The following is a 23999-nucleotide window of genomic DNA, read 5'->3' on the forward strand; positions in this document are numbered from 1 at the left end:
AATATGTTAAAACAAACAAAAAAACTTTACATATTTAAATAATTAAGTGAAATTAAACCCAACATGGAGGGAAATCAAGTGAAATAACTTCATTTAATTACAACAAAAATATTATAAATCATAACACGTAACAAGGTCAGGCTACATTTCAAATAAAAACAACTTAAATAATTTCAAATAAAATATAAAAATATAATCATCAGATAATAGACATTCTAATACATATAAGTTCTGACAAAACATATTTGCTTCAGGATAAACTACTTTTATTTTGTTCATTTACAAAATGTACAGACTTAATTTAACAAAGTCGTCACATACAAACAGACATAAAGTGCAGAAACATGAAGAAATAAAATAATCATCATCATAATTTTAAACATCAGTCAGGTGACTCAGATCTCACATCTGACACAGCTAAAGCTAACGGACGATGCACAGAGACACAGAATGTGTCAAACGTCTTCTTCAGAGACATCAGTTTAACCTGTGACCAAGATGAGTTAGCCTAGCTTAGCACAAACATTGGTCCAGGATTAGTTAGCCTAGCTTAGCACAAACATTGGTGGTCTGGGACGAGTTAGCCTATCTTAGCACACACATTTGTCCAAGACGAGTTAGCCTAGCTTAGCACAAACATTGGTCCAGGAATGAATGAGCCTAGTTTAGCAAAAACATCGGTCCAGGACGGGCTAGCCCAGCTTAGCACAACCATCGGTCCAGGATGAGCTAGCCTACCTTAGCACAAACACTGACCCCGGATGAGTTAGCCTACCTTAGCACAAACATTGACCTAGGACGAGTTAGCCTACCTTAGCACAAACATTGACCTAGAACGAGTTAGCCTACCTTAGCACAAACATTTGTCCGGGATGAGTTAGCCTATCTTAGCACAAACATTGCCCCAAGATGAGTTAGCCTAGCTTATAACAAACAATAATCGATGACAAGTTAGCCTACCTTAGCACAAACACTGACCTTGGATGAGTTAGCCTACCTTAGCACAAACATTGACCTAGTACGGGTTAGTCTACCTTAGCACAAACATTGACCTAGGACGAGTTAGCCTACCTTAGCACAAACAGTGGTCAAGGATAAATTAGCTTAGTTTAGCCCAAAGACTGAAAACAAGGACCTGCTAGCCTAGCATGCACTTAGTAATCAAATAGCTTCTATAATGTTTAGTTGTTATCTTTATTTTAATGCATTTCAAATAAAAAAGATATGACATCAAACACTTTTATTTACTTAGGCTAACAGGTTCCCTATCTTCCAGTTTTTATGCTAAATTAGTCTGTTTTTTGTGGCTACGCACATAAGATGACCTGCAACATGCTAGCTGTAACAAGTAACTACTATACAAAAAGCTTGTGTCACGCAAACATTATCACAAATCGATTAATTAAATCAGCTACGTACCTAAAACAGCTAATGTTTGTATTTTCCTCATGGTTTTAGCTTCTTCTTCTTTTTTGCTCAAATAACATTTTAAAACAATACTTTGAAATGACAACTGTAACTTTGTAAGCTAGCTTGTTAGCTATCTAGAAAACAAGTGTGAAACTCGACCTGTAGCTTCTATACCATAATAATACCAGGCTATAAACATACAACATAGCATTTACTACGTTAACTACGATGTTACAGAAATATCTTTCAGCTAAGCTAAGCTAACACCTCCTGAACACACAGGTAAAGTGATGTGAAACTGGATTAATAATAATACAAAAAAATTACACATTCATAAACATAAATCTATATGTTTATATTTTCATGCAGAATCACAACATTGCTAACATGCAACATGGCTACAGATGCTAACATGTGTGAGGTAATACTAAGGAACATACTCTGATTACAATAATCAATATGATCAATAACTAACAACATTAACACACAAAATGAAGTAATAATATGATCCATAAAAGGATGTTGTTATTTATTAGAGAAAGTTTCACTGCTACATATGTTTGCAAACACTTGGCGACATTTTATTTAATTTTTTTTTACCTAAAAACTAAAAATAACTTCAACACTATTATACAGCATAAATTTAAAAATAAAAAACATAAATGCAGCATTTCTATTGAATAATATTTGCATGCGGTTGGAATCGTGGAAGAGTTCTGTTTGTTTTTACGTGCACAATAAAATATCTGTGTAAAACTAAATTTCTCACATTTGGTATGAACATTCACAGTTATTTCACAACCTTTTCACGGGGGGGGTGGGGGGGGTGAAACGTAAATTTGTTTGGGTATATTATATTTTATATTATTTATTGTTTTATATTGACGTAAAGTCAGACAACACTGGCTGTAACCAACCGTTGTTTTCAGATGTACGACAAAAATATAAGGTTATTTAAAAAAAATTTAAAACTCAATATTATAAGACACCTCAAATATTTGACTTAAAATTATGAGATAGTATTTTGACATCTCAGTCATTTCTACTTTGTTGAAATAGTCATGAATTTGACAAAAAAAAATTGGAGAAAATATTTCAAATTCTGTCTTTTTTGTATAAGAAACAAAATCCAGTTATTTTTCTGTTTATCTACATTTTCATATATTCCTCTGTCTCGTTAAAATGAATGACGTCTCTCATGCTAAAAATTGTACAAAAGTCTCCATAACACATGCTGGTTATTAGTTATTATCAGTTATGATGTAAATCGATAGGTTGTGAACATATAAATGATCAAATACGTGATAACAATAATTTAATTTTACTACAGTTTGATTGCTTCGTCACATTAATGCCACTTCAAACACAGCTCAGTCAATTTATTCACAACAGTCTTTTACATATTTAAATGTGTAATGATTTTAAAAATAAAGTATTATGGAATGTCTGATACTTTTGTATATTATTTTGTAAAAGGTCATCACTATCATCGAGACAGTTTAACTCAACTCTGAATATGATCAGTCATTAAAACTTCTGGTCAAGTTTATACTATTGTATTTAATATTATTATTATTATTATTTGGTCACCACTTAAATGTAAACTTGCGCATGTGCAAAATAAACAAGATAATCTCCAATAAAAAGATTTAATGCTACAAAACAAAAAGTTCTCACTTTCTGTTTGGGTTTGAATCAGTTTTGCAGCTACAGTTAAACTTAATGTTTAATCTATAAGTCTGTTTCGTTCAACTTTATAAACAGACATCGTTGGTGAAGGCGTCCCACAGGGCTACGTACTGGGTCCGCTTTCCATTTACTATTTACATCAGCTTTAAACAGGTGTATGTTCAAAAAAAAAATAATAATAATTTGTAACTCAGCTAATTAAATTTTTATTGAATTATTATAAACACAAATCAGGGACGACTGAGTGATTTGTAGACCGATTTGTAAAACAAATCATATGTAATCAAATATTACTGTTAAATAAGAATTGTATGAAGGAAAACCATTTTTTGTAAGGTGATAAATTGTTTTAGATAAATAATAGAAGAGGTAAGTATTTTTAATAAATCTGTCCAGTTTTCCACCATATTCTTTACGAATAAAATTTAAAAATGAAATATTTAGTAACATAACCAATATTCAAAAAGACAAACTGTTCTAACTATTTTGTGGAAAACTGTCACAGTGAAACCAGAAAAATGGCAACGATCACTTTGGCAAACACAAGTTACAGAGTTCTACGTTTTCATTTGTTGTTAGTAAAAGTGAGTCAACCAGTTTGTTAATTCTGTTTGAAAAAATAAGATTATTTTTAGAGCTGAAACTGTTTAAAAACTACATGTCTGTGCCTGAATATTTTCCCATTTATGTGTTTATTTTTTTCCTGCCATCCTCCTTAAATGTGCTTTTTTGTTTGTTTATATTAAGTAAATATAAACAATAGAAAACAATAGATAAAAATTTTATAAATTTTTCCTACATTTCATTACTATTTCTTTGTTCTGATAAAAATGTTTCTGTTAAACATTTGATGAATTAAATGAATAACATTTCAAGCCTTTTTAAAAAATAAACCAGTGGTTTCCGACCTTTAAAGCTTTGGTCTCACTATTATCACTCTGAGCTAACACCATTTGTGACAAAATAAAACGTATAATTTCCAGAAAGTAAATTATTTAGTGATTAACAACCAACGCAGTTTTCTTTCATTGTTACAAACAAACTCCATCACTGAAGGCGTTCCACAGGGCTACGTACTTGGCCCTCTTTCAATTGACTATGTATATCAGTTAAAAAAAACGACAAAAAAAACTTTTTAATAAAGTATTAACTCGGTCACTATTTAACGACCTAAGCATTCCTACTGGACAAGTGTGAATTAAATGAGCTTACTGCTTTTCCCTCCAGCTCTCACTGTAATTTGTGGCGTTCAGGATGACCTGCCGTGGTAGCCCCACCCACGAGACAGAGTGAGGCAAGGCGCGGACATCAGGAGAGCAACATGTATGAAGGCAGCGTGAGTCAGGTGACGCGTATCCCAGAGTTCCTCAGGCCCTTGTGAAGCTGGGGATGACCAGAGCCAAGATGGCCGCCACAGCAACCGCCACCACCGCCACGTTCCAGCCTTCAGAGTCGTTCTGCTGAGAAACCCCAAACTAATCATCAAGATCAATAATTATTAAATAAAACAACAACAAGTAAGTGAATATAAAAGGTCACTGCAAAAAGACTTGAATGTCACATCTCTCAATCCCGTGTTTGCGTGAATATACTTGAACTCTAGTGACATGATGTTGCAAAAGCCAATCAACGAACAGACATGGTGGAAAGAAAAAGCCCCTCCCACTTATCCTTCAAAAAACAGGTGACTATTCCGTTATTAAAAAAACAAAAACAAATAAAAACTGTGACAATAAAATTTAAAATCTTTGCAATTTGACAATAAGATAACCACGTTGGCACGTTTGAATTTAATTTTAATTTAACTTCAGAGCCACATCGCTAAAAGTGGGACCTGACGAAAAGCCACATTTAGAAGAGGATTTATAATTGTAATGGTCTGCAGAAACCTGCACCATGACAGACCTCTCACATTTATCCACAGTATTTTTGTCACTAACAAGCCTCCATACACACGTAAACACTCTAAATGTGGTGATGACGTTGTAGAAGTACACCCTGTAAACAGATCTGTTCTCACACACACACACACACACACACACACACAGGGGGAAGTCTGTTTTTAAACTGTCCCAAATGAAAAGATGAATGGTGTGAGCTGTCAATCATGATGTCACAGCCTGTTTTCAAAAAACTTAAAAAAACAACTGATTAGAAGCATTGACTGTTCCATATTATGCCCTTGTGCCTCCAGCCACAAGGGGGCAAAGTTTTTAATGCTGCATACCATTTGTAGTCAGAAATTGGGATTTTCGGAGGTCACAGGTCTTTCCTTCAATGGGAATGCGCCCTGAACTCGGATCTTGGAATCCTAACTCCAGGTACGCGAGGTTGGTACGTGTTTCCGAGTAAGAAATCGGAGGCCTTCCTTCAACTGGAGCGCCCCCTGTCTACGCTTTTTGTGTGCACCACAATCGAATGATATTGCTAACTATGGCTAGCTAGGTACATGTTTGCATCCATGTTTTTTTCCCGCCCGACTTCTCTGTGGTCAACTCAGACAATCCCAGTTCCCACTTCTGATGTAAATGGAACGCAGCATTATAACTATACCGCAGTCAGCCACCAGGGGCAGAGTTTATAAACTAGTACTTCAGCCAGCTACCAATGAGTGAACCTGATTTATGGCATACGTTTTTAAATATGTATTACTACAGTTGCATTTAAACAATTCACAAATCGTTGGTGTCAAAATATTGGGACCTTCTGCCGCTGAGCTCGACAGGAAGTTTGATGCACTTTTTTCAGGAGATGCCACACTCCGACGCTAAAGCAGCCACAGTGTCAGGTAGAGAGAGAAGGGGCGTGGCCATACCTGGTCCCCTCTAGGATGCCAGCTCCTCCAACCAGCACCAAATCAAGGCCAATATAACAACCAATCCTATGAAGGGAGCGGAGAGAACGGGGTGCTCAGATGGACGAGGGCGGGTCTGGGAAGAAGACATACGGAGGGGGGAGGGTAAGGGGAAGGGGGAGGATAAACCCATAAAATAATCATAATAATTATGAGGTCAGAGGGTGGCCGGGGCAACGGCGAGCGTGCAGCAAACAGAAAAAAGAAATGATCAATAAAAAGCATCAAATTTACAGAGAATTTGATCAAGTTCAGCAACAAAGATTAAAACATAACAATGAAGAGGAACAAGACAGGTGACATCACAGATGGTTTGAGCCAAGACGGAGGCGTCTTATCTCAACTGTCCAAAAAACGTCTTGTAGATCTGAGACAACAGTGCAAACCACCAACTACACGACAACTTAGCAAACATGTACCAGGTCCATGACACCTGAGGATGATCGATGAGTCAGGAATGTGATGAAGGGGAGCAATGAAGACACCAAAGCTCAAACCAAGTCACGTCTCAGGTCAAAGGTCTATAGCGTCAAGTCTGGAGAATCCTGGGAAGAAAAAACCTTACAATTTCCCCAAAAAGTCAAAACAAGTAAGTAAAAGTCTCTATGTTTAGATTTTCAGCACAAGAGTGCCATAATCTCCAGGTCTTATGTCAAGAGTAGGCTGGCAGGGTCCACTTCTCAAGACTGTCCAAGACTGATCCAGTGCCAAGTCATGTCCTGAGTCACAAATTAACCCGTTTAAGTTCCAATGAATGTCTGACCTCAGGTCAAACTTCCTGTCAAGAACCAAGTAATGTCTCAAAGCAAATTAAAACATGAAAATTTGACAAATGTTAAGATTAAAACAAAGTCCAAGTCTGAAAGTCTCAGAACGTGTCTCAATTACAGTCTCGTCTTGACACTCAAGTGCAAAATCAATTTCAAGACAAAGGAGTGAAGTCTCAAGTCTCAGTCCGCTAACAAGTTTCATCAGTCAGGTTCAGGATTCAGTATCAAACAAGTCAGAATTTGTCCTCAAACTCAAGTCTCGTGAAAAGGTCTACAATGAAGTCTGAGAACTGAGATCCAGGTCAGTGTGGCACCAGACTCAGCCGTGTGGGAGGGAGTCCGAAGAACCAAGAGTTCTAAAATCCCTCTTCTGTGGAGACCACTGAGGTCAGACCTCACATCATCCTTTATAAGCCAGACCTCGGCTCAGTTCCTCAGTGAACCTGCGATTCATTCTGATGCCGTTTTGTTTACGAACAAACAAGCAGACGATGAACAAACTGCTCAGCGGAAGCTCACAACAAAATGGCCGACACTGGCGACATGAGCAGCAAAATGGCCTGAAGAAGCGTCCAGACTGTTCGAACCCACATGCACAGAAACGCCGGGAGGACGTGTCCAGGAACCGTCCTGTAGGTTGCAGCGTTACCCTGAACTTTGATGTCTCACCTGTGTCTTCCCGCCCAGCTTCTGTAGCTCCGCCCTGTAGCGCTGCAGCTCCTGCTCCAGCGCCGCTCGCTCCCGCTGGCTGAGGTCGTTCCGCTGCTGCAGCTCGGCCAGCTCGCACTTCAGACCGTCACACTGAGAGAGAGAGAGAGAGAGAGAGAGAGAAATCCTGCAGTTACACAGCTCAGCCACCAGGGGGAGTAGATGTATCCATGTTCCTACCTGAATCTGAGCCCTCTGAACCATCTCCTCTGCGTCTCTCAGCTGGACTGTCAGGACTTGGAGCTCAGAGACGCCGTTCTCTTGATTGTCTGCCACAGGAGCCTGAGACACGGTGATGTAAGAGTGCGCCCTCACCTGGTCGTCCTGCGCTCTGACAGCCAGGTACACGTCCTCACACCTGTTCATCAGAACGACACAACACATGAACGTCTTTGTGAGTTCAAGGCTGATCAGAGGGCGATTGATTGACGGCCGCCTGAATGTCCACTCACATGTCTCGTTGCTGCTGCAGTTGGTCCACTTTGGTGCTCAGCTGCTTGTTGTCATCGCTCAGAGTCTGACGCTCGTCCTTCAGGACGTCCATCTGGTCCTTCAGCTGCGTCATCTCACCTGCACACAACATATTCAGCACAAAGCTAAAGGCAGGCTAGCAGTTTCCCTTCATTTCTAGTCGTTAAGCTAAGCTAAGCTAATGACAGAGCTGCTGTCTCTGACTGTTGACCAGAGTCCTCACCATGTGGACGCGGCTCGGTGTTCTGTCTCTTCATGGTGATTTCAGCTCTCAGCGTTGTGATCTCCAGCTCGTACTCTTGCGCCGTGGCGTGGAGACGCTGTAGCTCCGCCCTGAGCCGGCACAGCTCCTCCTGCAGGGAGGCGATGTCGTTCTCCCTCTCGGCTCCCGTCTCCTCAGCCGCATGCTGCAGCAGCAGCACCTCCTCCTGAGTAGAGCGCAGCTCCTCCTGAACCTCGTCCAGCTCTCTGTCCTTCTCCTCCTCCAGACTGTCCATCTCCTCCTGGATTGACCGCAACTGTGCTATAGGACAGAGGAATGGGCGGGGTTACAAGTCAGAGGATAAGTGGGCAGCGTCTCTGTCTTTATTTTAGGAGATTTTAATTATGGAGGACATTTTTGGGAACAAAGTACATATTTGTGAACTGGGGACTAAGACCTTTTTGGGAACTAAAGACACTTTTGGGAACTAAGAAAACGTTTGGGAACTAAATACCTTTTTGGGAATTAAAGACACTTTTGGGAACTAAGAAAACTTTTGGGAACTAAATACCTTTTTGGGAACTAAGGGGTCTTCAGAACAAAGGACATTTAAGGAAACTAAGGACACTTTTAGGAAATTAAAGACCCTTTTTGGAACTAAGGACTCATGGGAACAAAGTAAATTTAAGGGACCTAAGGAGACTGCTGGGGACTAAGAACATTTCCTAAGTATAATCAGAGTGAAGCGACAGATTATACCCTGCAGTCTCTGGATTTGTCTGGTGAAACTCTCGGCCTGGTGGGCGCTCGCCAGACGCTCTTCTTCCAGCAAACCTACGACAAACAAACATTTACATCCATCAATCAGATATTTAAATATTCATCATTGTTATATATTTATTTAAATTACTTCAATCTAAATAATCATTTAGAAATATTCAATGTCCACAGTAGCAGAGCACAGGTGAGACACAGAGGAGACACTGACCCTGCAGCTCAGTGAAACTGTCCTCGTGTCTCTGAGAGACTTCCCTCGTCTCCTCCAGCTCCATCAGCAGCTGCAGCACCTGAGCTCTCAGCTCCTCCACCTCCAGCTCTTCATCCTCAGCTCCTCCTCCTCGTTCCTCCTCCTCCTTCTCCTCCTTCACCTCCTTCTCTTCCTCCTGCTGTCCTTTCTCTCCATCTCTCAGCGTCTCATCGTCTTCCTCTTTGTCCTTCAGCTCACACAGCTCATCTGGAAAAAACAAACAAACAAACAAACAAAGACAGGTAAACACACAGGTGATGACATCACAGGGATAATTCACCCTCAATCTACGTGACACAGGTCACATGGCGATTGTGTTCAACTGTGCTGTGGCTCCACCTGCTGGTCATGGAGAAAATAACATGAAGTGGAGGAAAGAACACACATCTGAGGTCAGGAAATACATACGGTACTACATAATTAACAGTATTACACAACTGAGTACACACAGTTACACAAACAGTACCTACACACCTGAATACACAGTTATATACTCAGTAATACTGCTGAAAACACACATTACTACTAACCTGAATACACACAGAACTACATAATTAACAGTACTACATACCTGAGTACACACAGTACCACACAGCTCCGTACACACAGTACTACACAGCTCAGTATACACAGCACTACGCAGCTCAGTACTACACAGCTCAGTACACACAGTACTACACAGCTCAGAACACACAGTACAACATATTCTACGAGAAACCAGTGTGACTACACATCACAGACAGTAAATCACTGATTTATCTGCAGGAACCTTCATGAATAAATAATCTGATCCCACGGGACCGACCAGACTCCGCACTTCCTGTTCCTTTCACAATAAAAGTCATCACAAAGCCACCATTAAGAGAGCACATCTGTAGTCCAGGTCTATATACAGAGTCCTGACTCAGGTTCAGGTTTTAGGTTTCCAGAGCTCCAGTTCAGTCAGGAAGAAACACGTTCTCCGTGAGCGCACACACATTTATGTGTAGAGAAAAATCTCACAGGCTTTTATTGTGAAAGAAACAGGACGTGCAGGTTATACCTAACGGGAGCACAAAAGGAAAAATAAACAAATCATTTTCTAAAGGGAAATTATGAAGAAGCAGTTTAAATCTTCCTCCCTAGGTTACGGTTAGTTTACACTGATCACAGCTGATCAGCTGTCGATAATCAATAATCAATCATTAGTCACCTGTCCGTCAATCAGCTGTTTGGCCTGATGACGTCTTCAGTATAAATGTAATAAAATGTAAACACTGACCGGACGGGTCGAGCACCTCCTCTATGAGCGGCGGCAGCCGGAATCCATCCATGATGTCAGCTGCTGCTGCAGAGACACGAGCGAGGGGGAGGAGGGGAGGAGGAAGATCAGAGACACACACACACACACACAGAGGGTGAGGCGGAGGTAAAGGAGGCTGAGGACGAGCAGGCAGATGGAAACCAGGAAGTCTCCTCACGCTCCGGGCAGAGAGAGATGCTGCAGCTCCTTCATCCTGCTGGAGCTGAAAGACACTGAGGAAGAGGAGGATGGGGGGGGGGGGGTGTCAGAGTTAGTGACATCAAATCACAGGTCCATGATGATGATGTGTATAGGACACAAAGTCATTATATAATACACAATAACACCACGCTTGTTGATGTTCACTGATAAATAATAAAAACAGTGAGTGGGGGAAGTGAGTGACTGTGTCCAAACCAGAGGCTGCAGAGCTCCATTCAGCATCTCATCGTGAAAATGTATGTTTTTAAGTATCCTTCAGTGTCACAGTGATGCAGTGACAGTAATCTGTGAAAGCCTAATTACCTAAAAACAGTAAGTGATGATGGTGAATTTGGCTGCTGTGATGTCACACTGTAACTCTTTGTGACATCATCATCATCTCTGATCCCGGAAACCAGAGGCTGCACATGTTCATTCAGAACCTCATTAAGAAGATTGCCATTTTTAAGTTTCCTTCAGTGTCACAGTGATGCAGTGACATTAATCCGTGAAAGCCTAATTATTTGAAAACAAGAAGTGATGACAGTGAATTCAGCTGCTGTGATGTCACACTGTAACTCATAATTATCCGGTGTCATCCACATAAAACAAGAATCTGCAGACATGAATTCAGGATCTCATGGAGAAAGTTGATGTTTTTGTGTTTCCTTCAGGGTCACAGCGATGCAGAAACAGTATAATCTGTGTAATACTAATTATCTAAAATCATGAAGGCATTAGGGTGTATTCAGCTGCTGTGATCATCATCATCATCATCACCATCATCTCTGATGTCATCCACATGCATGTGGAGGCTGCAGATGTTTATTGAGAATCTCATAGAGAAAGCAGCTATTTTTAAGTTTCCTTCAGTGTGATGCTAACAGCTGTGGGACTGTCCCTTTAAGCTGCTGCGTCTATGAACGACCTTCATGACTCCAGTGCACCTTCATCATAAACACACATATACAAACACACACACATACAGTGAGGGAATAGGTGGATGGATGAACAGATTAGTGAGTGATTACCTGATGCTGAGATGAAGCAGATTCCTCTGTTGTCCTCTCTCGCTCTCTCTCTCTCTCTCTCTCTCTCCTCTTCCTCCTGTTGTCCTATATTTCCTCCTCAGTGTCAGATTTGCTCTGTGACGCAAAGAGACGTCACCACGGAAACAGACACCGTGGCATGAATGCATAATGAACCGGAGTGTGATCTCATTCAATAATAACAATAATAATAATAATAATAATAATAACAATAATAATGATAATAATAATAATAATATTACTACTACTACTACTACTAATAATAATAATATCTCATACTATGAACAGGTGCCTTTGAAAACACCAAAGGTCACACAGCAATGTAATAATAGAGCAATAAAATTAATAAATTGTATAATTATATATTATTAATTAACTAGTCCATTGAGGATTATTAAAGAACCTCCCACACCAAAGTCCATATAGAAAATCATCAATTTGAACATTACATCACACAGGAGTTGTTGATCCACTGCTACCTCCATCAGTAAGTTCAAATGTGGTATTTTTGTGACTTCGGCATTTGAAATCCTTTGTCCAGATTGACCTCAGTGACACAAAGTGACCACACGAGGCAGCAGCAGACCAGCAACTCCTGTGTCCACATGAGCTAAAATCAGTGATTTTCTATATGGACTTTGGTGTGGGAGAGTGAGCGCAAAACAGTGTCAAACAGTGATGTAAAGCAGTGGAAAATATTCTTAAAATACCGTGGTGGTTGTTCCTTGTGTCCCTGCAGACCCCTAAAAAAACATTTCACTATGTTACTTAGTCTCGGCATCCAAAAAGAATATGTAAAATAACATTTTAGAATCTGAAGCAACGTATTTGTTAGTGTCAATAAAGTTATTTGAATATAAAACTGAATTATTGAAACAATGATATGACGCCCTCTAGCGGCTGCGTGAAATGTGAACTAATTTGGTGGCGTTTAAATAAAACTGCATTATTTTTATATCGATTATATCAATTTCAGACAGAACGTGTACATAACAGACCCGGCGGGGGACGTTCCGGAAACAGTGCACGGTCAGTTCCGGTCTGTCCAATTCAGCTGACATGACACTCGACCAGTAAAACGCTCGAATTCCGTCACGTGCTTCTTCAGAACCGGCAGTCCCACGGTCACAGAGGCGGTGCGGTGCGAACGCTGCGGTCATTGCACGTTTTAAACAACGTTATAAATAACGAACGTAAAATACCACCAAAAAAACCGGTAACTACTAGATAAGCGCGTGACTCTGTGCGTGTTTCCGGTGTTTTGCCAAAACCACGCCGTGTTTGTGGTTCGTTAGTTCCGGGACACGCGCGAGAATCCTCTCTGCTGAATGACGGACCGTGAACGCACCTAAGTATAGGTGAGAGTGAAGGGAGTGCTTCGATCGTTATGGACTTAAATGTAGAATGTAGAATGTAGAATTGATCAGATTTACTCCGCTTTTTTAATTTTAAAACAAGTTTGGTTTTGTAACAGACAAGATCATTAATCAGATAAAGCATTAATAATCAAGAATGAATAATCAGTCTAGTCAGTAAAACAGGTAAACAGTACAAAATAACTTTTGCTTTGAAACTCTGACCACTTGATAATTTTACTCTTTTTTTAATCTTATTTTGAAAAACCATCCTTTGATACTTGTACTGTGAAAGTGTTAAAAACTTTGTTCCCTTTACTTTGAAGTCTGATTTCCTGTGACCCTTCTGTTACAGGACATTCTGTCAGCCATGTCACTGCTGCGGTGCATTGTGGGACGCCTGCGTCTTCCTCTCGTCCTGAAGACGCCCTTGTCCTCACCCCCTATGACGTCAGTGACTCACCTCAGACCGTGTGGACGCCTTCAGCGGCGTTTCCTGTCTCGTGGCCGCGACTCGTCCGACTCCTCTGCAAAGAAGCTGACGCTCAGAACTCGTCTGGTGGTGACGCTGCTGTTTGGCGGCGGCGCTCTGGCCACGTGCTGGTACCTGTACGAGGAGAAGCAGCAGAAGCTGCGGCGGCAGCGCGTGGAGCAGCTGCAGCAGGTGGCAGTAGGTAAGGGGAACTTCAGCCTCCTGGACCATAGGGGGCAGCGCAAGACCAAGCAGGACTTCCAGGGCTGCTGGGTGCTGCTGTACTTTGGCTTCACTCACTGCCCTGACATTTGTCCCGAGGAGCTGGAGAAGCTGAGCGCCGTGGTGACTAAGCTGGACGGGGACGTGTCCCTGCCACGGCTGCAGCCGCTCTTCATCACCGTGGACCCGGAGAGGGACGACGTGGCAGCAGTGGCCCGGTACGTGCAGGAATTCCACCCACGCCTCATGGGACTGACGGGAACGCCAGAGGAGGTGAAAGAGGCGGGGCGGGATTACAGAGTGTACGCCAGCGCCGGACCCAAAGACGAGGACGGGGACTACATCGTAGATCACACCATTCTGATCTACCTCATCAGTCCTGACGGGCTTTTCCTGGACTACTACAACCGAACCAAAGATGAGGACCAGATCACCGAGAGCGTCCGCAACCACATGAGGACATATGTCCCGCTGGGGCAGATCCACTGAGACATTTAAACACGTCAAGACCTCAGAATGAAAAACTGCTCCAGGAAATGAGACTATATTGAATAACCACTAGGGGGCGACTCAGATAGTTGCAAAATGTCAATGTCCCTCCGACAATCGTGGGTGTCTTCTGATTTTAGGCCGGGTTGAACAGATTATCTGGCCAAGTTAACCTGTACTGTGAGGGATTATCAGATGTGTCATCGGAGGCATCAGAGTCTTCCCAATTTCACAAGTTTAACAAGTTAGACATTTACCACTGAAGAGCAAATGGGGGCATGAGCAGAATCTTGTGTACTGACGCTGCCCACGTTCCGCCTCCAAGTTCCTTTGAGATCCCAAATCCCTGGAATCTTGTCCATGAAATCTTCTGATTAAATGCTAAGTATGTGGTCGGGCATCTTGACTGGATCATCTCATCCAGAGTTTCTGTGCTTTTCACAGAATTGAAATTTTGTGATTGAAAAAAAATGTGGGGCAGGATTTACAAGAACTAACTGTGTTGGAAATTGCGTTTCCTGAAAAACCTCCAGATATCACATTAATGCTTCGCAAAGCTACTTCAGCTGTGTGGAAAATAAAAGGATATGAGCAGAGTGTAACATTGTATGTGAAAAAAATGTAATAAAAAACAAAAAAAGGTACTGCAACATTTTAGTTGGTTCATTAATAGATTTTTGGTACTCGTTTGGTCCCTAAAATGTCCAAAAATGTTGATTGGCGTTTTCTAAATTGTGATTCATTGATGTCTTTTGTCCACAAACCAAAATGAATAAACCTACAAAAATAAACAATGATTTATTTTGTAATATGGAGCAAAGGAACCAGAGGAAATTCATTTTTAAGAAGCTAAAACATTTAGGAAAAAAGACACACTCAAACCGACTGAAAGACTCATCAGTGTTTTGTTTTAAACAATTAAAACAAGTTTTTCAGCTTAAGTGTGAATATTTCCTGGTTTCTTTGCTCCATAAAACAAAAAAACAAAAAATTAAAACTTATATTAAAGTTGGTTTTCAAACATTTTTATATAGTCACACCAACATATTACACAGGGACAGACATGATCAAATACACAGAGGAAGACGCTTTGTGTCCACATGTGATGAAGAGGGACGCGTCTCTGACCCGTGTCTCATCACTCACGCTGTTGTCACGCCAAACTCATCCTGGTTGAATCTGTCCGCCGCTCTGTGGAGACTGAGCAGCGTCAGTCCCATGGAGTCCAAGCTGTCCTCCAGACCCTCTGCACTGTCCACGTCCACCGTGTTGTCGTTCGCCTGAGATGCAGGAAAGACGTTTGTGAGAGAGGACACGCGTCTCTGAGGTCAAAGACATCTCGTGTGTGTGTAACTTACCAGCTGCAGTGAAGCCAGCATGTATTTACAGGCCTCAAAGTTGTCCAGCCCGTGAACGATGGACGAGAACTCTTGGCGACTTCCCACGCTGCCCAGCGCTGCAACGATTCTGTCTCCATAATCATGGATGTCAAAAATTGGACGTTCCTCCTAAAAGACACACAGAGAGAGAGAGAGAGGACGTCTGTCAGGGTCTGACACCAGGACAGTAGGGGACATTGTGTAAGGACAGTATGTGGACAGTGTTGGACCTGCATAGCCAGCTCAGGACGGATCATGTCCTCCCATTCTTTGACTCTGCGGGACAGCTCCGTCTCCTGAGTGTAACCTTGACAGTTCACCACCAGCTGCTCCTGCACGACAACAGTTTCATACAAACTTATTAACGAATAATCCTTCACACGAGGTAATTAATAAACACATTTTTGACATAAGGAATACACTTAAACAAATTTTCTTTGTCCCCAGATTTTGATATAAATAACATCTAATGTTCAATTAAGGTTTTTTTAGTTCACTGCAACAGAAATGGATTACAAAAACTTAGCTTAGCATAAAGATCGCTAAAAAACACAGATTCATGTTAGCAAGTAGCTAAGACGTCTAAAGGTTACACAGGTAAACAGATGGCAGCTAAAGGTCAACTTAAACTTAGATAAACATTAGTTTAAAAAAAAAAAGGCTGAATTAAAATTAGCTAAACCTTAGCTGGGATTAAATAAAACACAGCTAAAAGTTAGCTTAAACTTAGCTGAAAAATCACTTAAAAAGGCTAGTTAGATGACAAATAAAAAAAAATAAGACATTTCCGAGAGCAAGTTTGAGTGAAACAAAAAAAAAATTTCTGAGTTTAGAGTTTTTGAGTCTGTGATGTCAGTAAAAGCAGATTTTATTAAAAATCTATTTACTGTGGAAAAACAGAAAATGAAGGTGTTGCTTAACACGAGTTTATTTCACGTTCAATGGACGGAAACAATATTAAAAAGATTCATGAACTTACAATCCGTAGCCTCACCAGGTCTTCATAACTCAGGTCTTCATTGTTAGCATCTACACACACACACATTAACTAAAACAAAACTGTACATTTTACAATTTAAGCGCCTTGATTTAACAGTGTGTCAGTGAACGCTACATTAAAGCTCGGCTCAGTCAGTGTTCATGCTGATGTCATTTTACACCTGTGGTGTCAGTGAACGTGAGTTTACCTGGCGAGATGTCGTCTCCTCCTCCAAACTCAGCTGGGAAGTCGTCAGGAAACGCCCCCTGTTCACTGTCCGAGTTGTCGTCGTTGTCGCCTCCGCCTTTTAAATAAAGTTTGAAAACATTCAAGCTTAATTCACCTGTTCAGGTGTCGCAGCTGCGAGCAGTTGAGTGTCACTTCAGTCTGTAGTCTTTTATTTCTTTTTCTTTTACCCAACAACAGGTCAGCATGTCTGAATTCGTCCACAGGCTCCGCCCCCTCCTCCTCGGGCTGCAGCAAAGTCTTCTTCAGCTCCTCGTCGGAGACCATGACGCCCTGTGTGACATCACACACCATCAACCACACCCCCAGTGACATCACACGCAATTGACCACACCCCCAGTGACATCACACACCATTGACCACACCCCCAGTGACATCACACATCATCAACCAGTGGAAAAAAACTTGCTAATGTCACAGTTTAATGCAGAGGGTTTCATTGGATTAAACAAAAGAGCCAGCCCCCCGGTGGTGTGATGAGGACACTGCGTTCAGGCGTCCACAGGAATAAAATAGTCTCACTATGTCAATGTAAAGGGGCAGAGCATGACATTCATGTCTTTTAGTAGCAGATTAAATGTTTTTGTTTTTTTTAGAAATTTAAAAATAAAAAAGTGTTGCTTGTTGTTAACTCTGAGCATGTGAAAATAATTGGAGTCAAAGAGCATCATGTGACCTCCGTCACTTCCTGCTGACGCACATTAGGTTGTTACGCGTCAGCTGACATCAGTAGACTTCCAGGAATCAGGACATTCAACAGCCTGTGTGTGTTTGTGTTTTACTGCAGAAACCAATTCATTAAGGTTCACAAAGGTTCACAGTAAAGTGAGTAAAGTCCCTCCATCTGCAGTCAGACTTCTTTTTTTGTGATGAATAATTATTATATGAATGAACCTTTTAAAAATGGGAAATAAAGAAATCTTACTGTTCTCCTGAAGATCCTCCTCTGACTCCTCAGTTTCTCTTTTATTGTGTTCAGGAATATGTAGTTCAGGTCTGAAACAACAGGAAGCTTCATTTACACATAAATACTATCAAAAGATTTATATATAAACAAATGAAACATATTCAGAATCAAGGAAATTAATTTATTGGAGACAATGGAGACTTAAAAAGACGAACCTGTGAACGTGGGTCCATGTCTCAGTTTGTGTTCTGGAGGATCGACTAGAAAACACAAAAGCAGTCATTCAGTAAAATTGAAACGTTCAGACACACCAGATCCAGTTCTGTTCTTACAGGTTCCTGTGAACCAGCTCCTGAAGTCCTGCAGCGCAGGCGCTTGTTTCCGTTTCCTCTTCCCTCTGTCGTCCAGGCCGTTGGGAACTTTGTAAGATTTTCCTGAAGAAGAAACATGACCTCAGCGTCAGCAGCGACAACAACGTTTAACGACTAAATGATTATTAAATTAATGCTGTGTTTTTTTCCATAACTAAAACAAACATTTCAGACATTTCATTTTTCTAGTTTCTTTGGAACTAAAACATTTACAAACGTTTGTGGACATTTGAAAACATATTTACAAGGTTTTCTTTGAAAATACAAACATTTTCACCATTTTTCTAGACATTTTATGGACCAAACAGCTGAAAAAGTTCAAATGAATCGATAAAAGAATCGGTAATTTTCAGGTCAACCTGTTTTTAGCGGTTTCTCCTCCCCGAAACAAACGTACGGGTCATGAAGCGCCCACACGTTCACCTGAAACACAAAAAAAATCTTCATTTTTAATAAGCATGATCAATGTGTGGTGCGTTGAAAATTAAAATTAAAAGTTATAATAAAATACTTTAATAACAATATAAAGAAAAAAACATGGTTTTAAGAGAAAAAAAATACAACATTTTGTTTTCAGGGAGAAAAAAAATTGTTATTTTCAGGAAAAAATTTAAAAGTACAGAGAATGTTTAAAATATTAAATGATGTCGGGAAAAAAATACTTAAAAATAAGTGTAAAATAAGTTTTAAAATATTTTAAGATTTAAAAAAGTCAAACTTTTGAATTATAAAAATAGATTAAAAATCGTGACAGCAGGAATTACATTTTTATTTAATATATATATATATATATATATATATATATATATATATATATATATATATATATATATATATATATATATATATATATATATATATATATATATATATATATATATACATATTTGTATTATTTTCAAGATAAAATCATGACAGAACCAAAAAAAAAAAAACATACTCAATAGTATTGAAGAACATTTTGACGGGTCAAAAAAAAAAAAAAAAAAAAACATGAAATATCAGTATATAAAATAAATATAAAGAAACAGAAATCAGTTCTGATCAGTATTGATAGTGTTATTGATCAGTGTGATGTGACGTACAGCGGGCTGCGTCTCTTCTCTCCGTTTGTCTGTCTGTACTTGACGTCTTTCTCGGATCATTCGTCCGTCACTTTGAGCCTGAGACAAAAATAACATTCACCTATAAATCAATAAGTATCTGACATGAGCTCTGAAGCTATCAATGTATTTAGGTAAAGGTATAAAAACTGTCAAACTCCATTTTCCCACGAAATATAACGTCACCTGAACGCAGCATTTTGTCAATAAACTAAATCGATCAGATTATTGATAAACTGGATTATGAGGTGGAACCTGTTGCCGCTCCACGTGTTCCTCAGCTTCCTGGTCCACGTCCATGACGTCGTTTAAAGGGACAAAGTCGTCCTCGTGTCCGCAGTCTTCCACGATGGCCACGCCCACTGTGGCGTCTCCTGTGGGCGGAGCCAAAACACCTGGACAGACGTGTTCAATGCAAGGAGATGACACGTGAAAGAGCGTCCTTGGATACATACGTGATGTCGTGTTGAGGTTTTACCTTGTTCTTCCTGTTGATGATGATCCAGATCCTGATCCAGATTCAGAACGTGATCAAGATGCGAGTCCTGGTTCCTGGATCCGTATGTGAGGAAGATCTGACCTTTGTCTCCAGGGAAGAAGAGGTTCATCTTAAAATCCTTCAGACTGCAGAAGACCTCACCTTTCAGACTGAGACACACACACACACACACACACACACACACACACAATGAACGGGAGGACAAGAGGACGGAAATGTCTCCGTCTGTGAGCTTTTATTTTGAAAGGACAGTGTTTATGTGGAGTCTGACCTGATCATAGGAAATTTGTTTTTCTCAAAAGATCCAGGAGTAACTAGAGCGTCAGGAGGAAGACGAACCACCTCCACTGCCTGAGAGGAAACAACAGGTAAACTACAGAGGAAACCACAGGTAAACTACAGGTGAACTGAGGAAGAGGAACCACCACCTGAGGAAACAGGTAAACTACAGGTAAACAATAGGTGAACTACAGGTTAATTACGGGTGAACAACATGTAAACTACGGGTGAACTACAGGTAAACTGAGGAAGAGGAAACATGTCCATTGTCTGAGAGGAGCAACAGGAGACAGATAAACTACAGTTAAACTACAGGTGAACATCTAGTAACATAATAATGATTTTGTAACACTTTTCATTTACCGTTTTGCCTTCAGGTTTCAGTGAGTACGCAGAGGCCTCGGCATCCATGACAGTAAACTGCACCAGGAAAACAACATCATCATCATCATCATTTAACGAGTAAATCAGGTTAAATGAACTTCATGTGTATGTTTCCGTACCACATCTATATCATCGGCATCGCTCTGACTGACGGCTGAGTCGACATTCTGAGACTCTGACGACTGCTTGTTACGTCTGAGGAGGAAAAACAAACGTGTCAGTGACGCTTCGTAAACACAAACCACAACATTAATACTTGTTTTCCCCCCCCTCTTTACTCTAGATTCTTGTTCTTGTTGTTGATGTACTCCAGAGTTTGGTAGACGAGGGTGTGCAGCAGCTCCACCTGTCTCACACACACACACACACGAGGCAGATGATGATAAAATCATGGAAACTGTGACTCTTCCCTGTCTTCACCCTTGTGTGTTTTCTGTCTGACCTTCTTGCTATAGATGCAAGTGGAGCCTTGGACCAGAAGAGCTGCCTCAGCAAAGTTCAGCTGGATTCTTCCTCCGTCGAACTCGATGCACATTTCATCCAACTGCAAACAGGAAGAAGACGACGGAGGAAATTCGGTTTAATCTCAGACCTTGAAAGAAAAACTTAATAATAAATAATTAAGTTACTTCTTCCAAGTAGTCGTTTAACTCGGACGCCACATCGACGTCCCAGTTCTTGGCGAGTTCTCTGATCGGCTGCAGCAGGTGAGCGAACCTGCTCTCCGTTGACTCCATCGCCTTTTTCCACTGTTGAGAAAGGACACAATTATTTAAAAAAAACACGACCGTGTATCATTATAATTTTTTTATTTGTCTTTGAATATGGATAAAACGTTTGTTTTGGACACAAAAACATAATTTGACAGGCAACAAAAACACAGCAATGGGTTATTTCACAGGTGTACCTAATAAATTGGACAGTGTTTTTACATGATGGATTTCTTAAAATCATGAGCATCAATAACAAATACATATATATATATTTATTATTGTATTATGTTACTGAGTTTATAAGATATGGACAATAACAGTGGCTGCAAGAACATGCACGTTTGGTTTTACAAGTTTGTTTATTCATAACAACAAAAGTATGTATACAAACGTATTGGCAATTTATTGAGATTCCAGTAAAAACCTTTAAATGTGTGTACAAAAATATTCCTGTGAATATGTGGACCGATTATAAAGCTGTATAACGTGAAGACGTTCAAACCCAGAACCAAACTCCGTTTAAAACGTTGGCAATCGCGGGTAAACACCGGTAAGACATATTGCACACCGCTCATCACGCCACTGAGTTCACTTTATACAATATCTTATCAACAATGTGAATTTAAACCTAAATGTGAATAGTGTGACAAAAATTGACATTTTAAACGCGTTATTTGTCATAGTTTCTTACGCTCTGTGAACGGATTTAACTTCACAAGTGGTGGAAAAACAAAAAAAATATAGTTTATCGTAGCGAGTCATACGCCGAATATGCCACAGCAACTTGTTAATGCGTTTACATTTTATATTGGCTTTCGCTGTCGTGAAAAGAAACTTCAAACTAAAAGAGAATAAAAAATGACAGATTTGTTAAACGTACATCTGTTGAACGCCGCCGTCACTCAAAGTGACAGTTTTGTGTGCACGCGCTTAGTTTGACGACTTCATTTAACGGTTGCGTCATCAGGGACGTGGTATAATGTTTAATATTAAAGTTTGCCAGAGGTTATCACGTTTAAAAGTGAAGAAAAGTGACTCACCTGCGAGAAAGCGTCGGTCAGGGATGAAGGGGAAGCAGTTAGCAGTTAGCAAACAACCAAACAACCCGCCACAGCTCTTCCTCTCTTTCTTCTTCCGTGTTCATGTTGAACCGCTGCTGCCACCTGTCGGTGCAAACGCGGTAACAGACGTTATGTTACAGTGTCAAAGGCAAAACAAGACTTGAGATGGTTGAACATTAACATACAATGTGTAAACAGACATATTAACGAGTGCACTTTATAACAAGTACTACATTATTTTGTGATTAGTTTCATTATATGTATATTGTTGTATTATATAGTGTTATTATGGTTAAAGAAATACCCCCCATGTAAGTCCGCGCGTGTATGTGTGCGTGCGAATGTGTGTGAACCACTTAAATCGCGGCTCGCTGCACCACGTGACCATATTCCTGGAAAGTTCCTGGAAATGCCTCCTTTGTGTTTATGGTGATCTCGGTTTTGAGGCGGCTCGGTGTAGACACTGCTGTCCCCAGCTCGGTGACAGACGGACGGACACGGTGCGCGCGAGGCTCCGCGGGAAACGACGCTCGAAGCAGCAGTGTGTTATTATTGTGTGTTATTATTGTTGTTGTTGTTGTTCGGTGAAGCTCGGACTGACAGGTTCACGCTTCGACCCCCGCGTGGCTCCGACACGCGATTAGCGGAAAGGGCACGCGGAGCCGGAGCGAGCCGAACCATAGGAGCGGGTCGGCGGATTCACACCGTCACGTCCCTGCCGTCATGTCGGACTGCTGCCGTGCGTGGAGGATAAAGTGACGCCGCCGCGGCTGTGGTTTGGCCGGCGACTATATCCCACAGTGACACTCAGGCGGGTATGTGCATTTGTGTTTCGTCAGTCATCGTGTTGGCGTGACGTGACAGCAGGTGAGGAATCACTCACACATGTAACGCACACATGTGTGATGTGTTACGAAGTGTCGCCTCAAACCAAACCCCAGTCAAATCTCCTTCAATTGAATCCCCCCCAATGATGCGCAAACCTGCCTAGAAATAAAACGGCACGTTCCAATGCGTCTACAGCTCACTCTTTAGTTCCGCACATCAGTCAAACCGCGTATCACAATACATCAAATTCCATTATAAATTCTGCAAATGTAACATCCTCTCACGGGTCAACTGGTGTTTTAAACCTTCGAGTAACTTAATGTTACTTCTGTGCTGCTCAGCTTCGTCCTGTCACCTCATGTTAGACAGGAACTAAGAGAAGAGCACTTCTTTACAGGCGGGGTTGAGTTATGTAATAAGTTAAAACAACATGTTTTGTTTTTTTTACAATTTCCTGAATAATAGATCTCTTTTGTTTAAAAAATGTAATAGAACCTTTTGATCAATAATTAATCTCGAGCTGTAAGTGACTCTGTAATCAGAACATTTTGTCCTCTCAAATGTCCTCAATCGTCCTCTCTGTCATGATGCATGTGTGTTGCCCTAAATTGACTACATTTTAAATGGAATTCATTATGACCCAGAAAGTGCTCGAATTACGAAATTCTAATTCGAGATACAAATCATCTTTATTCAACGTATCTGTATTCTTCTCATGAGTCAGACTGATGAAACTTTGATATTCCTACCGACGTGAGTAAACACAACTGGGGACCACGCCACTGGTGCTAATGCTAAGCTAACTACGTGTGTGCGAACAACGGCTTGACTCGAGTACTTTCAGAAGTTACTGAGTCGTCCGACTTCCTTCCCCCACTTTCTGAAGTTTCGCAACTTCAAGTGTTGCCTAGTGTGACCAATTTGATGAAATTAGCATCTTCTCTCATCTTTATGTTGACTTTGGGAACTTTGACCTGTAGGGGGTAGCATTGCACCTCTTGCGTTTTGGTGTATACAACCAACTTTGGGTAAACTATGATGTCAAGTTT

General features: G+C 40.7%; 3 protein-coding genes across 8 annotated transcripts; 1 reads left to right on the forward strand and 2 right to left on the reverse strand.

Annotated features, from left to right (window-relative positions):
• Window positions 1–244: 244 nt before the first annotated feature.
• On the reverse strand, window positions 245–12751 carry LOC131456257 (coiled-coil domain-containing protein 136-like). 4 transcript variants are annotated; one of them, XM_058624424.1, is made up of 11 exons: window positions 12374–12751; window positions 11646–11759; window positions 10393–10646; window positions 9093–9338; window positions 8864–8938; window positions 8126–8425; window positions 7884–8001; window positions 7612–7789; window positions 7393–7524; window positions 5915–6029; window positions 245–4559 (listed from the first exon to the last, which is right to left on the reverse strand). In XM_058624424.1, the coding sequence occupies exons 1-10, from the start codon at window positions 12442–12444 to the stop codon at window positions 5925–5927; spliced, it is 1593 nt and encodes a 530-aa protein (XP_058480407.1). In that variant the 5' UTR covers window positions 12445–12751; the 3' UTR covers window positions 245–4559; window positions 5915–5924. The 4 variants fall into 4 exon arrangements, with proteins under 4 accessions (XP_058480407.1, XP_058480410.1, XP_058480409.1 ...); XM_058624425.1 differs by having other exon boundaries at window positions 4477–4556; XM_058624427.1 differs by lacking the exon at window positions 5915–6029 and having other exon boundaries at window positions 245–4556.
• Window positions 12752–12771: 20 nt separating this feature from the next.
• LOC131456258 (protein SCO2 homolog, mitochondrial) lies at window positions 12772–14694 on the forward strand. The gene is made up of 2 exons (XM_058624428.1): window positions 12772–13021; window positions 13374–14694. Exon 2 carries the CDS (start codon window positions 13389–13391, stop codon window positions 14199–14201), a length of 813 nt encoding a protein of 270 aa, XP_058480411.1. The 5' UTR covers window positions 12772–13021; window positions 13374–13388; the 3' UTR covers window positions 14202–14694.
• Window positions 14695–15210: 516 nt separating this feature from the next.
• On the reverse strand, window positions 15211–22310 carry ncaph2 (non-SMC condensin II complex, subunit H2). Of its 3 annotated transcripts, none has more exons than XM_058624421.1 (20): window positions 22102–22306; window positions 20978–21097; window positions 20791–20892; window positions 20627–20694; window positions 20468–20543; window positions 20328–20384; window positions 19957–20036; window positions 19665–19834; window positions 19442–19581; window positions 19169–19246; window positions 18443–18506; window positions 18045–18146; window positions 17928–17972; window positions 17731–17801; window positions 16976–17078; window positions 16768–16863; window positions 16560–16609; window positions 15811–15912; window positions 15560–15709; window positions 15211–15481 (listed from the first exon to the last, which is right to left on the reverse strand). In XM_058624421.1, the coding sequence occupies exons 2-20, from the start codon at window positions 21083–21085 to the stop codon at window positions 15344–15346; spliced, it is 1800 nt and encodes a 599-aa protein (XP_058480404.1). In that variant the 5' UTR covers window positions 21086–21097; window positions 22102–22306; the 3' UTR covers window positions 15211–15343. The 3 variants fall into 3 exon arrangements, with proteins under 3 accessions (XP_058480404.1, XP_058480405.1, XP_058480406.1); XM_058624422.1 differs by having other exon boundaries at window positions 20978–21100; XM_058624423.1 differs by lacking the exon at window positions 19169–19246 and having other exon boundaries at window positions 22102–22310.
• Window positions 22311–23999: the final 1689 nt, after the last annotated feature.

This window comes from Solea solea, chromosome 3 (genome assembly GCF_958295425.1).
Source record: "Solea solea chromosome 3, fSolSol10.1, whole genome shotgun sequence".
In the NCBI taxonomy this organism is placed as follows: domain Eukaryota; kingdom Metazoa; phylum Chordata; class Actinopteri; order Pleuronectiformes; family Soleidae; genus Solea; species Solea solea.